This window comes from Battus philenor, unplaced genomic scaffold, assembly GCF_028537555.1.
Source record: "Battus philenor isolate CCGP_79_NKW_IND1 unplaced genomic scaffold, ilBatPhil1.0.hap1 SCAF_23, whole genome shotgun sequence".
In the NCBI taxonomy this organism is placed as follows: domain Eukaryota; kingdom Metazoa; phylum Arthropoda; class Insecta; order Lepidoptera; family Papilionidae; genus Battus; species Battus philenor.
The window spans coordinates 2,654,696-2,670,272 of NW_027181686.1; the positions used below are offsets into that span (position 1 = coordinate 2,654,696).

The window sequence follows — 15,577 nt, forward strand, 5'->3', positions numbered from 1 at the left end:
TTGTACACATTAACTACCCATTATTTATACATGTAATTTTTTATTGTTTCCATATTGTTGTATAGTTGTCTGGAAGAAATTGCCTTGTGTGATAAGACTTACTTTTTTGTTTATTATTATGAAACTATTTAATTGTATCCTAGCGTGTACAATAAATAATATTAAATAGATAATAAAGAAATGTATTGAACTCGGCTCGTACACATCTAAAATTGTTATTTTAAAAAAAAAACTTACTTTTGTGTTTCTGGCCGACTCTTCTCAACAGATCAGCGTTCAGAGCCGGCGGTAACTTACTGCTTATGTTAAAATAATCGACGATTCAAAAGCGTATTTAAAATCATATTTGAAGATATTTTTATATATTCTTTTTTAATAGAATAGAAAATATATATAGTTACATATGTGGTAAGAGCGTATTTGGTGGTAAGCGTATTTTTTTTTATGAAATGTGAAATTAATAATTTAATTTTATAATCTATGATATGCAACCCTACAATATAAATATGTAGTTCACTGCGAACTGTCATTGGCGCGAAGTTTGTAGCGAGTTGCCAAACTTGCAGTTTTTACTTTCATTAAAAATAATTATGGCACGAATGGCATGAATGTTTAAATAAATTAACAAAATCTATTTAATGTATCTGTTATATATTTTAATTTTTTTGCTAGCTTCAACGACTAGTATCGACCTTTCTTAATGTTTAAACAGAAACAATCCTCATGCTTGCTTTTAGGTAACAGAATGAATAGTTGACAACAATGACAGCTGTCAAAACAATTATTACTTTATTAACATCTGTCAATTTCTATCACCTATACATCACTTAACAATAACGCTGAAAAAGGTTTTACATATTTGTCAAAGACATGCTAGATAATGTCAACATATCTTAAATTATTTCTAAAAAATGTATTTACATAAACAAGTTTTTATTCATTTTCAATATGTCATACTTATATTTGGCTCTTTTGCGAGTTAATTTTGCCGACTCTTGGGACAGAATGAGTTCGCTAAAAGTTTTTTATAAATAGTTCTCTCATTTTAAAGATGGCATGATTTTCCATATTGTAACCTTTGAATGACAAAATGAAGAATCTTTTTGTACCACGGAATCTTTGTACATTGTTCTGTGAAAATTGAGTTGGGCTTCAATCCGGTGTTGTCAATGGGAAAGTCGAAAAGAAAATTAACCGACATCTTTACGTTAAACATAAAGAAAATAACTTTGGGATACGTTCTCATTAGTATGACGACTATCTTCAAAGTGTTGTTCATGAACCACCGTCCGAAGTACGTCGTATAAAATGTAGAGAAGAGATTGTTTAACTGCAACTTGAATTTAGAAGCAAGAGATAGCTGACTGTACTCCGGTATGGTTTTAAAGGAATCGTAGTCGCGTAGATAAAGGATGCGTTTGTGTCCTGGCAGATCTTCTACTCCTGGCTTCGAAATTATACTCGAAGCGTCAATGCCTGTGGAATTTGTATTTTGTTAATATTTTTTTTACAGTTCACTACTTTGTTTTTAAGCTAACAGTTATTTAAAAAAAATTAAATCACATTATTTACAATCTATAATAAATATAATAATTAATAAGATATAATAGGGCAACCTGTGGTAAGGGTGGAAGTTCTGGGTCGGATTAAGGGTATTTAAAGATTATTTTATTATTTTCGTAAATATCGATACAGTAACAATGGCTGTTTTTTAACGTTTGAGATTGGTATTAAAATATTTTCCACCCAAATTTAATACCACAGCCTCTACCTAAATATGTAATAAATCTATAGGAAGGAATTTTTTTGCAGTAACTTTCAACTCTCTGTATAAGGTATCCTATAAATAGACGTCAGGTCGTATTGAGTAAGAAGGTAATGGTTAACTCCGGTATTTTATTTGTGATACAATATTCATTGAATAGAATTTTATGTTAAAACTATAATTTTGAGAACGACGTTAAGAAAAAAGTGTTCTTTTTTTAAATCAGTCTGTTGCAGTTATTATACTGCTTATTGTTATTATATTATTGCTTATTATGATATTTTTTATCTGTTGTTTATACAAATATTTCTCACGGTTACATGAAAAAGTAAAGGTTTGTAGTCGATGTAGAGTAGAAAACATTAAAATGTGCAAACATCTATTTTACTTTTATAAGGAAATAATTTTAAAAATATGTATAATTTTTTTTTGGTTTATCATTGTCTTTTTATTTTATTTTTTACTAAACTTTCTGAAATTGTCCGCTACCCACTTATCACTCGGGTCAACGTTCCATACACAGGATGAAAGGTTATAGACGTAAAAGGTTTAAATGGCCTAATGTATTGCTAATTTTCAGCCAATTAATGTATGGTACACTTTATCCAAAAATCATAGGTTTCAGAAATAATAAATAAACATATTGATAATATATAATGAAATAGCCAAAAATCGGATAACATGTTAATATAATTAATTAATCTGTATTTGACATTACAGACTTTTTATTGCCAAAAGTTATATTACTGTCACATTTAATTAGAAAAAATAAATTAATGTAACACATTTCAGAATGATAATTTTCCTTTATAGCTATATCTATCCTTTAAAGCTTTCACATATATAAACAATGACAATGTATAATATGTTCATAAGCCACGTATTGTAAGACAATCGCTATAATAAATATAATTAAAAGTACGATGTGACTCTCCAGTACATACCTTCTTCCTCGGACCGACCGTTCAAATTCTTCCTCAACAAGTTCTGAAACTCGATCCTTTCCTGTTCCGTGCACACGTATCCAGGAACTTCTATTAAATATTTCGTCCAGTAAAGTAAAGAGGGTGTATTGACAGTTGGGTTGCCCGAAGAAACACCTTCCAGCATTATCCTGGCCATGTATTCGAAGTATTCAGGCGTGTCGTTCAGGCATGGCGTGTAGACGCGTTGAAGAACCAAGCGGCACACGTCGCGAGTTTCTTCGACAGTATCCCGACAAATGTTGTACCTGGAGATATAATTAAGAAATATATTTTGCAGCAATTATGGGACTCCAAACCTTATTTGTAAGCTGAGATTCGCTCAATGAACCTTGAAGGGTATTTTTTATTATGTTCCATATTTTGTGGGACTCCTCGTTCTCCCCTGACATGTTTGGGGCGGGTATGTTAAAACACGGGAAAAGTATTTTTAATTTTATTCTTTATCTCACTTTCTCTTTTCATCCTTCACAATTTCTATCTTTCTATCATATTCAAATCGTCTTGCATGCATCGTCTTTCTTTTCTTATCGTCGTTCTTAGATCACAGTTTTGATTAAATTTTTCGATTTTGCAATGGAGGCGGCTATGTTCGAACGGTGAAAACCACGGTCCTGCAAGCGTACGTCCACAGGTGGACAAACGTATTAGTTAAGGAAGTCAGAAGGCTTCGGATGCAGGCTGCTTCCAAACGGTCTTATTGGATATCAACAGGGGGACCTATATCCAGACGTAGACATTCTACAAATAAAACTATGATGACAATGATACTGCTCATAGTGCAGCTCTAAGCTTTGAAATCTCACTAATAAAGAAGAAATTATCATAATAAGGGCCACGACATTAAAATCAATAAAGTAAAGAATTAACGGTGAACCGCTTAAATCTCAAGTTACGGGACTTTTTTCGTGATATTGAATAAAACCTTTGACCTATTCATGTGTATAATTAAAGGTGCAATTATGATTTTATCTCACAGATAAGTATCTTGATTGCTTCCTTTTCTTGTTTTTTTTAAACCTTAATTGACAATGATACCATCTGTAGCATTCACGCTGCGTGTTGGCTACTACGGCTACAATACTTTTATGATTTAATAGAATGTAAGACAAGACTAATGTATTAAAAAGTCTAATCTAAACAAACCTGTGATATTAAAAGATAATGATAGAAAATGTAATAATAAAATAAAGATTAGAAATAAAATTGTACCTAGCCACCTAAGAGTAAAAAAGATGAGGAAAGGAAGGCGATGAAAGCAAGAAGGAATGATAGAACAAAAAAAATTGCAAGATATTGTGAAGGATAAAAGGAAAGAATAAAAGAAATTGAGAAGAATGAAAGTGAGTGTAGAATAAAGATAAAACTCTAAAAAAATTATTTGTAAATAAAGTCCCTGTCCCAAACAAAATATGGGGAAAAAAATACTTTTATGATAAAAAATTCTCGGGCGTTCGAATTCAAATTCGAACGCCGATTTGAATTAGGACGCTATTCGTGATGGGGTCGTTGCCCTTTGTGTTAGAGTCATGTAAATTGTAAATAAGTTTTGTACACATGCGAATACACCTTCTTCGATCACTTTTCACCATCATCTTCCTCGCAAACGCTAATCGGGTACATCCTTAACTGCTACTGATGATCGTAGGCAAATACGATTTTATAACATTGCCGATTTTAAAACTCGTGTAAGAAAATGTCGTGTGTAAAATCTCATTAAATATAATATTACAATTAATATCATTTTTATTATTAAACATGAAAACTGGTCTTTCTGAAAATTATGAACATTGGAAAAATAACAACGTGCTCAAAGTACGCATTAGGAATAAAGATAAACTTATTATTTCTTTCTCTGAGCTCTATTAAATTAGTAACTCCTTTTTTTCGTGGGGAAATCCTGCATGGGATACCTGTCTGCTGCGAGGGTAACGAAAGGGTTATGACGGACTCCTACCGGCTAAAACCTCACGGTCTTCTTCAACAACTTTTGTTACAACTACGGGAACGCTTTCGCATACTACCTTTCCAATGACCTAGTACCTCAACTCCTTAGATTAGAGCTGCAGTCTCCTACCCATCATAAATTCGTGAGATTTATTTCGTGTGTTATCGTAGGGCTAGGACATATTAGCAGCAGGTCACCCCGAATCCATCGCCTCGATCATTAAATGGGGGTTGGAGAAGGGCGCGGTATAACCTCCGACGTCCAGGTCTCCGACTACAGATGGGGAGCTCAGATACTCTTTCTCTCTCTCTCTCTCTTTCCGCAACCTCCTTTTGCAACATCACTTTTTCGCAGAAAGTTATACCAGCGCCCCGTGACTGCCAGTTGTTTACCATCGCTTTAACGAAACTTGGTAACGATAGGTCATACCCACAGAAGTTAGCTACCCTTATGCTGACAACTGTCACTGTAATGCTTTAGAATTATTCATCATCTTCATTTCAGTCATAAGATGTCCCCTGTTGGATATAGGTTTCCCCATAGATTTACTATAAAACCGATGGCGACCGGAAGCGACCTGCGTCCAGAGGCTTCCATCAATTTAAATAGGGTCGTCTGTCCATCTTGATCGACAGACTAACAACTTTTATCACCATAAGATGATGAAAGTAAATGATATGGGTCTTCGTAAAAATACATAATCATAATTACCGGTCCTCAATTCCAATCATAAAACCGATAACGCGCCAAAATTGATTATAGGCCTCCCAATCGGTCTTCTCCAAGGTCTGTATACCAAATTTCTCGGGTTTCAGGACCGTCAGGCCGACGAATCCAAACTGTGTGAGCACAAGGTCTCTCTGATTTATTATACCTTGACCTTTCAACTTCGCCGCCTTGGTCATCAGTATGTGACGCTTGCGGACCTTCAACATCGACTCCCAGGAACTGTAAAACATATAATGGTTAAACTTCAAGGTTATTCTCTATACAGAAATCATTAAGTAAGATAAAACAAGACGACAATTTCGTTTTATGAGATGTCCATTGGTGGACATACGTCTCACCCTTGATTTTAAGTAATTATTTTTAAATTAAACGTGAAATTATCTGAGCCTCATTGGCTCAAAGTTGGTTATAACGAGATCGAATCACAAATAAGGTCACAGCCTATCAAATTAACAAGTTGAAGTGACAGTAGATAAGACACAGTGTTCACAACTGAAGGTCGCTGGTGCTTTAAGATTCTGACGCGGAGACCATGGACTGGGTAGCTTAGCGTATGACGTCCACCTACAGGGGGAAGAGACAAGGCCCCAGAGGTTGTCGGATGACGCAGGATACAGGTGCAACGAAAGACTAAAATGATAATGATGATACATATTTAGTAATCACCTGATTGTTAAAAACTAACCTAAATGTACGTTTATCACCGTTCGGATTTCAAATTATAAAGATTACAAATTACGAACATTCTTTGGAACTACAATCGTGTTCGTGATGTCAGAAACATCACGCTTTTTAAATAAAATACTGGTACAATTTTCGGGCCTGTATGTACATATGTATATTATAGAAGCGGCGGCCTGTGGCTCGCGAGTCACATGCAGCTGTTTAAAGAATTATTTGTGGCTCTTAATAAATTGACCTAAAGAGTTTCTATTTGATTTTTGTGTAAAATATTATCATTATATGTACGAAATATGTTTTAAATTACTGGCAGCTAATAATCATTTGCCAAATTTACAAAAAATCAAAGAAGTAACACGTTATTTGATATTTAAAAATTGAAAATTCAATCAACAAACATTTCGATTTTAATTTATGTGTATGCAATAAATATAATATTTATTATGTACTGGCAGTGCTTCCGACTTCGTCCGCGTGGATTTTAACAAAATAATTGCTTAGTTTTATTTTTTGTTAAAGAATCTATTTAAAACAAAAGTAACCTAAGTTGCTCCTAATTACATCAGCTACCTGTATACGTCTCGTCAAAATCGGTTCAGCCATTTCAGAGATTAGCCGGAACAAACGGAGAGATGTACAAAAATAAAAAAAAAAACATTTTAGTATATGTACCGCATACATATTTATATGCATATCATGAAATGCTGTTATTTTAATATTACAAACATACATTTTACTTTTATTTATTTGAATATTATCTTCATGATAATTTTACCAGTATGACATTTCCTACTAGACAGGCATGCCTCATAGATATATAGTATATATATATATATATTACATTTATTCTATTTCACCTTTTTTATTTCGATCTTTACACACGTCCTTGGACCACTCTATTGACCGGTATAAAATGTCTATGAGACATTAAGTCCGCTATTGGACATTGTACATAAGAAGAGTAAAGAAATAAATAGCGAGTTGTCTCATAATCTCATTATTATCATTCCAACCATAAAAAGTCCACAGCTGGATATACATAACTCTTTTCCAGAGACTTCCATTAGAAAATGGTTGGATGCCGCTTACACTCCGCTTCTTTCGACGACACTTGCTGGTCTGATGTCTGATAACCTTATCGGTCTTGGTCTCTAGTCCAGAATCTTAAAGACCCGGTGGCGAACTGTTCCGCGAGATATGTTTTCTGCGCACTTAAAATAAAAATAAAGTCTTACTTGCTACCAGGCTCCAGGTCGTGTTCAAACCATGTGATAGAGTGGAGGAATGTTGATAAATATCTTTTGAACGCGGGGTATACGTCGTTGGAGCGACGGGCACCAACCAAGATCCTCAGGATCGACGGCACGGCCAGCACGTTCACGAGACCCAACAGCATAGCGAGAGTTAGTCCGTATGAGTTGTGCCAATAGAATCGACGAGCTCTGAAATATAACATAGATGTAGGCATATAATATACTACTGTGATAAAAATTAAGGTGAAATTTATCATATAAAACTTCAGGCCATTAGAAAAACAGGTAAGGTTTTATTTCCTATGTTACTAGGACTGTCTATAACATTTGCCGTGCTTCTGTTTGTCATAAGTTGGAACATCATTTGAAGGATGTTTTGTGTCTCAAACGCATGAAATCTCAATTGGTGCAAAAATCGCTCAATTTAGGGAAAAAACGCGTCAAAACCTGAACTACTGTTCTATGACCACTGTATTCGTTTAATTTGGCTCCGTGCGACGTGACTATTCAGCAAACTCAAAAGGCCAATGCGGGGACGCCATTTTGACACGATTGAGAAAATAAATACCGAATCGAATAAGGCCTTGAAGATTATACCCGAAAAAGACTATTTCGACTGTTTCAGGACTGGAAAAAGCGTTGACAATAGTTCGTTTTATCGGTCGGTGATTTCTTTGCAGAGGATGAACTTGAGTTGGAAGAACAAATAAAGAATGTACATTTTATAAAAAAAAAAAAACACTTTTAAGCACCGTTTCATAATGTAAGGAGATCCGTAGAACAAAAGTAGCTCAACGGACTGGCATGTTGAATTGGTAGTGCGCAGGCGCAGTACAGACGCAGTACTGGGGCCTTAAAGTTCTGATGAGGAGATCACGAATCGTAAAGCGCAGCGCAGGAAGTCAGTCGACGGAAGACGCTAATTTAGTTTGCTATCAAGCAGTCCGATTGAAAATCGACGTGGACTCTTATGATGATGCTATTATGCAGACTTCAACCATGCTTATAAATGTTAATAAGGGAAGTTGCTGGCCTCTACGGACATCAATACTTTGGAGACTTTGTAATTTTGCAAGTATAGAATTCAAATTCGAATTCCGATTTGAATTCGGAAAATGATAGACTAAGAGTCGTAGATATTTTTAGGTCAGTCGTCATTGTAATTAGAATCTGTATAATATACATCCTGTACATCATTACGGACTGTTATTTCCCCCGCGAATGAAAAAAGAAAAAAATACGTGCACTGGTGTATTCCATTGAAATACATATATACTGACCAATGCAGCTGTTAAAAGACAATATAAATGCTCGTGAACTATCAAATGTGGAATGTTTCTAATGTCATAATATCTGAAACTTATCAATTTCATTGGCAATTTTCGTTTTTTTTATGAAAACTTTTTTCAAAGCATTAGAAAACAATAAAAGATTTTTTAGAACAAAGTATTTTTTCAAACATCAACTTACTGATTGAACTTGTCCTCGTCGTACCATTTCGGTAGCTCTGGATTGAGATCACGAACTTCATTCACGTCTGACGGACTCTCCCTGGCTTGCTGGTCCAGTAGTTGATTCACGAAGTCTTCAGCTGAGATGAAAAAATCATTTAGCGTTATATACAGACAAGGTAGGACGAGGATATAGGTCAAGGTGCAGGTAGGAAATTGATGAAATCGAGCAGCGCATGACAGGTTATCGTGTCGATATTTAGGACAGGCTCGTGCTTTGCAGTGGATTTCTTACAGCTGACATGATGATAAAAAAGTCTGAATCACATCAGGTGATCACCGATTTATCTTGTCACGTTTTATAGGAAAAAAAGCTAAAACTACTTCATCATCTTCCGTTGCTGGAAATATGTATCCGCCATAGATTTATAATGTTACAGGTTGGAAGAAGACTTTGTACAGAAATAAATTTGCTTATCGCATGGCGACGACAATTAACTAAATTCACATTTTAATGAATATTCAGCTACTAGACTAATTACAAATAATTGAATTATGAATTCTGTTTCAATCTTAATAAATTAAATTTGGAATTTAGTTTGACATGTAAATTGGTAAAAATTAAACTTTTTTTTATAATGTGTTTTTCAACAAGTTTTGAATCATTTACGTTTATAATCAAGCCTTGTAGATGTAGATATTTATTGTAAAATTCTATAAATTTGTAAATACATTTTAAAGTAATATATACAATGATTATACATGCTACATATTTATATGTTTTAAATTTACACCAATTCTGTTTTTCTATTGTTTTGACGATATTATAGCTGTTAGCCGAAAGGCTTTTACAGATTTGTCTGGTGTAAGTTCTCGGAGGAGAAGGGTTCGTGAACTATATTAAAAACTAAAGCATTTATGTTTAAGAACCTACATTTGACACTCCGATGGGGGTTGAGGCAGCTAAGACGAGGTTTACCTGGTCGTGTATGGTGAAGTTTTTTTTTTTTTTTTTTTTTTTATGGCCCCCGCTATTGGGGGCCTCTCGTACCCCTATCTAGTTGTGGGACAGGGACTTTATCTTTAATTTATTTTTTCACATTATTTTTTATTTCCATTATCTTCTTTCATTCTTCTTATTATCTTTTATTCTTTTCTGTCTTTCATGTTATAATTCTTTTCTTCGTATGGTGAAGTTGGTGTAATGTGGAGTGAGGATAAGAGAGCAGTGTGGACCACTCGGCAATCTAAGGAAGGATACTTTCTGTTGTTTACTTGGACGAGGTCGCCGTTTGTGTTTCGGACGGTGGAGAGTGTTGTGCTTAGCTTTTGTACAATGCACGCGTTTTTTCGTGCGGTGAGCGGACATCCCCGCACCAATTATGCATTATGCATGAACCTGCAGTGTCTGTTGACGAAGATCTTTGACCAGTATGCGTTCCTGGTGATGACTAATAGATGAGACGTGGTTGCTTACGGGAGCAATTTAAGAAAGCTCAATGGGGGCTAGCTTTGAGGTTCATTAATAGATGGAATCATAAAAAGGGTAACCCTTGGAAGAATCAGTCACCAAAGTAGCTTGAAGAATTACTAGTCTGAAGTGTGTATTAATTTACATACAAATATGTCGTGACGGCAACCATGTCTTCGAAAGATCGCAAAACACTGTCAGCATCATGTGATTTCTTTCATGCTTGATATGTAAATTGTAATAAAACAACGCTTACGCTAATAGTAGATTTTCCTTTTATTAAATATTAATTTTCATATTATTTAAGTTTTTAATAATATATTATTAGAGTTGAAGTATTCTAGTAACGAATTGAATATATATGTTTAAATTTGTTTAACGATGGTAGTAAAGAAATTGGCTTTTGGAATAAGGGTTATTTGGAATAAGGTTTTAGTACGTTTGAGAAGGTTAGGAAACGTACCAGACTTTAAACAATTGTTAAAGTTATAGTGAGGTGCTATGACATCAATTACAAAATTAATAATTTTAGATGTCATACACCATAAGTATTCAGTGTTTTTTAAACTTAATTTTTATAGGTTATATGGTGTCTCTAAAATCTATAGCCTTTAAGTTAAACGTTGTGTTAGATGTATTGACATTAATTTTGGGGTAAATCGAAATCGTTACTATTGGTATATACATGAAGATGACGAAAGAAATAATAATTCTGAAACTTTTTTTTCTGCAACGCATAAACTACAAGCGTGCCGTCTCACATTTGAACAAAATAATTTATAATATTAAATAATTTATATTCATGTTTACAAAATTCTTATGTTAATTATAAATTAGCTAACGCATATGATCAAAAGCGAATGTAAATGCAGCAAGATTTTATCATATTAATAATATTAGCTTTTATTTTCCTACGGTTGTAACATAAGCTGAGCGGATAAAATTAAAAATTTGCCCGTAATGTTAGCAATGTCAGCAGTTTTTGTTAATTATAACTGTGGTTTAGTTTTAGTTTGACGTAGTTCGAAGAATTGCTCATATGAAGTGACAATGGGCGTGCACACAGCTCGTGCAACCAACGGTTAATTGAGGCTGAAAGGTTGAGTCGATAGACGTGTAGTCTACGAGTGGGTAAGCTTCCAATTAGGGAGATCGATGACATACTCAAACTAGCAGGAAGTCGCTGAAAGTCGCAGCGGAAAAAACCGGTTATCGTGGCGATTTTTGGGTGAAGCCTGTGCTTTGCAGCGGATGTCTATTAGCTGATGTGATGATAATGACTCTAGTTTTAGTTTGAATTGTCTAAGCCGAACGTCAATAACGGGACATAGACCAGTGTATATCAATTGACGGATTTTTTTAATTGCATATATTGCGGCATTGAGCTTGTCCGGTACTAAAAAAAAATTAAGGTCCCAGTGTAGTTTTGTGTCTAAAGTTAGTGTAAGAATAACTGCAGTATCGACTGTAATAGATTACATTAAAATCATCATAGAACATTCACTGTTACATAGAACTCTTCCTACCATTCCTAATAAAACCGATTTTTGGCTTGCATTCTAACCTGCTCTGTACACCTTGTGGAAGGACACCCTACGTCGCCTTTGCCAGTCCATGCTTTTCACTCTAGAACTTCAGTGAACCAGCGGAGATGTATCACCTGCCCACTGTTACTCCAACTTGTTAATACACTGGGCTATATCAGCTACTTTGATTTATCTATTATTCTAGATAATAGTAAATCTAATTTGATAAAAAATATTTTTTTGGAAATTTTATAAAGATATAATTAATGATAGGCTTATATGGAAAGTACTTTTGAATCAATAAATCCAGAAATACAATTGTTCGATACTCATAGTAAACTATATCTTCTCGAGGCCAGGTAAAGATTCTAAAAACAATTTTGCAAAGTCCACACGATTGAATATTATAGAATAAATTCCAGACAACATTGCAAGGTACTTTGTTTATACGTTTTTCTTTTATTTCTCCTATATAAGCTGCTTATATAGCTTCGCTACGTATAACAGAGTTTAAGACAAGGGCCATCTGAGCCTTGACTCTCCGGCAACACTGCAAAGCCATTAAGACAAGTGCAGTCAAGATAAAAATATGCTGCAAGAAAGATTTTTATGCACTGCACGCCATTGCTTTTAAAATGTTAGAGCTGCAGTCGATATATTTATACTATATATTTCATACTTCATTCCCATAAACACAAAATTCACAGTCGATATATATATTTTAGACTTCATTCACAGAAACCATATTTCATCCTTTATTTCGGGAGTTTTTTTTCTTTCTTCATTGTAAGGACAAGCTGATGATCAGCTGATGATAATAACAATGTATGGTGGTTGGAAATAGCGGCCCTCTATCATAAATTTTTTGTGTTAAATAATTTTCTATTTAATTTTGTAATATGGATCATGAGTACGAAATGAAGCATTATATTATGTGCGTTATTCATGTTACAAAATCACGACAAATATTTAATTGCTTGCTTTTATTGTCTTTGCATTGATCATAAAAAAAACATCAAAATAATATTTGAAGTATAAGAACTAAACTTAGAAATAACGTTTCTAGACGTAACCGTTACGAACGTTTGACGTAACCGTTTCAGAAGAGAATAAAACTATCACCGTTAGATTTAGTATGAGCAGAGGATGGAAGTTTTTGCGCCAGGGTACAAAGAGCATCTAAGCAAATTAAGAGCTAAGTGTTAAGTCTAAAGGTTAAGTTTAAAGAGCTAAGAGCTAAGTTTAATCCGGTAATAAAGTTGCGACCCGAGCATAAGCTCTCGAAGGAGCTGTCAAGTTTTGTTACATGAAACGAGGTCTATGCTAAGATCTTTTTACGCTCTGCTCCCTGAAGTCAGCGGAATTTGTGAATTGTTGCAAGTAGTGCAACATTGACTTTCTATATTTTTAATATAAATATATATACAATTTTTTACTTAATAATAATTATAGATATAATATCAACAATTATAGTATAGTTAATAATAGTCAATACAACAACTATAGTTATAGCTTCTGTAACGACAAAATGTCTTATGTTTTAATATCTGTAGACAAGGTGTTATGTTATAACGATGTAATATTTTAACATACATTTAATGTGAAGACGTTTTTTGTTTAAAGGTTAAAGTTATATAGCTACATCGAGTTTAAGATGATAGAGCTAACAGATAATCAAAGTCTAGGCAAGGAAGAAATTTAGATAAGAGAACCGAAGGCTGCTAATATTTTATGTTGCTTTAGACGATACTCCTTGGGGCGTCGCGCAAAGGCTACCGAAAAAGATGCTCTGCTTATTTAAAAAAAAATCTTAGCATTTGGGATTGTAACACTAATATTAATGCCTCACAACTGGGTAATAGAATAAATCGACAAAATAATACACATCCGGAGGGTATCTTATTGGTTTTTATATCAGAACTATCATTGGATCTTATATCTTTGCACATTACAGACCAGGATACGCAGCGTGGGACATTCACCAATAAAGTGTATAGACAACCTTTTTACGATCGTCGTCTCTTATTGATCTTCCTGGAAATCTATGAAAGAGGCCTAAATAACGGTAGACGTCTCATAGCTATAATTCCTAATGATTTCGTACTGGCTAAAACAACAAGCTACAGCCAGTTATAATGTGAAACCGGATTTTATTATAAACATATAAAACTAGATAGAAACGTGTTAATTATTTCTAATATGAACATAACAAAATTGATATTGTATAGGCTCTTTGATAACTTATCTGAATTAATAACATTATTTACGTTTAAATTACAAATTATTGATATAGTGACTTAGTGAAAAAAAAAATATCGGAGAGAATTATGTTATCTTTGTACTAATACAATGTATGACGATAAGAGAGGAATGTAATTAGGCGTCGATTGCCTCGTGTCTTCTAATTATCTTAAAATTATTAGCCTGGTGACTATATTTTTAAATAATAGCATATATATCTTTCGTTGTTTAAGGCATAGGTGGCCCTAAAAATATCTACAGGGGGATATAACATAATCGCCAGGCTTGGCAGACGAGTTGGCGATTGTAATGTCGCACTAAGGTACGCAGAGGAAGCTGTTGGCCATCTTTTGGAAACTTATTTGTGAGCAGAGGAAATCCTATTTAATTAATGCATAAAGAATTAATTGCACAAGATTTTGTATCCCGCGAATTGAATCCGCGACCTACAATTGAAAGTCTCAATCCTCTACCGCTATGCTACCACAGCTAAATTAACTAAACTGTTATGTTTATGTCACATAAAATAGTAGAAAATTCATACCGTCAAATCCTTTTTGTGAAGGCTCCATTATATTTTTCATTTATATGCGGAATTAATAAAAGTAACACTTTGTTTTAGATTCTTCTAAGACACTTCCATCGACATTCACGCTTGCTATCTAATTATAAAATGACCGCTGGAAAGAAAACCGAATCTAAATCATTTTGGTGGGATGATAAAAGGCGAATAAATATGTATGTATCTACGCATTATGTCACGATAAATAGTTAATATATTTTTTTAATTGCTTCTATATTAACAATTTTAATCTAAAGTTTATTAGAAATAAATAAATTATGTTATGAAAAGGTGTGTTTTTTGGTGATAAATAACAATCTTTTATTATTATTATTTACAAGAAATAATAATAATAAAATAGAAATAGAATAAATAATTAAATAGAATTAGTTTTTGCGACATACATATATATGTTGTAAATTAAATATGTTATTTAAAACCTATTTTGTTATATTAAATTTTGATTTTACCAATAATTTTTCAATTGTAATATTGTCTATTACATTTATAAAAAATTACGTGATTACGTGTTTAAGTAATATAATATTATGAAACGAATAAGACAGATTATCTATTTTAAAATAAAAATCGTGCTGTTGTAATAACTGATAAAGATATTGATATACATCGTAAAATAATTTATAGACTTTATAATATCTAAATGACTATATATTTAATATCGTACAGGAAAGAAAATAATTACAAGTACTATTATTCAAACTATAGGGTTTTTTTTTGTAAAAAACAAATATATAACCTCAATATAAGAGCAACCTAAGATTCAGAAGGCTTTAAATGAGTCTAGCTTTCTCCACAGCAAAGCAAAAAAAAATCAATTTTTGCACTGTCCCTAATATTTGAATTTATATATAAAACATTCTAGAATCATGGATCTAATTTGTAAAAAATACATTATAAAATAAAGTAGTGGAAAAACAATGATAATAATTGTGTGAGTAAAGCCACG

At 33.3% G+C, this 15,577-nt stretch overlaps 1 protein-coding gene across 1 annotated transcript; it reads right to left on the bottom strand.

Moving 5' to 3' along the window:
* Positions 1-1,045: 1,045 nt before the first annotated feature.
* Positions 1,046-14,727, bottom strand: LOC137924264 (uncharacterized). The gene is made up of 6 exons (XM_068767646.1): positions 14,593-14,727; positions 8,830-8,950; positions 7,342-7,548; positions 5,408-5,644; positions 2,710-2,996; positions 1,046-1,476 (listed from the first exon to the last, which is right to left on the bottom strand). Exons 1-6 carry the CDS (start codon positions 14,630-14,632, stop codon positions 1,046-1,048), a joined length of 1,323 nt encoding a protein of 440 aa, XP_068623747.1. The 5' UTR covers positions 14,633-14,727.
* Between the last annotated feature and the right edge of the window lie 850 nt (positions 14,728-15,577).

Bases quoted from the DNA above. Each gene is read 5' to 3' on its own strand.
- LOC137924264 (XM_068767646.1), bottom strand. From the start codon at position 14,632: ATGAAAAATATAATGGAGCCTTCACAAAAAGGATTTGACG. The intron at 8,951-14,592 runs GTATGAATTTTC...TTTTCATCTCAG, and splicing joins TTCACAAAAAGGATTTGACG to CTGAAGACTTCGTGAATCAA. The intron at 2,997-5,407 runs GTAATTATGATT...TTATATCTCCAG, and splicing joins ATGATTGGAATTGAGGACCG to GTACAACATTTGTCGGGATA.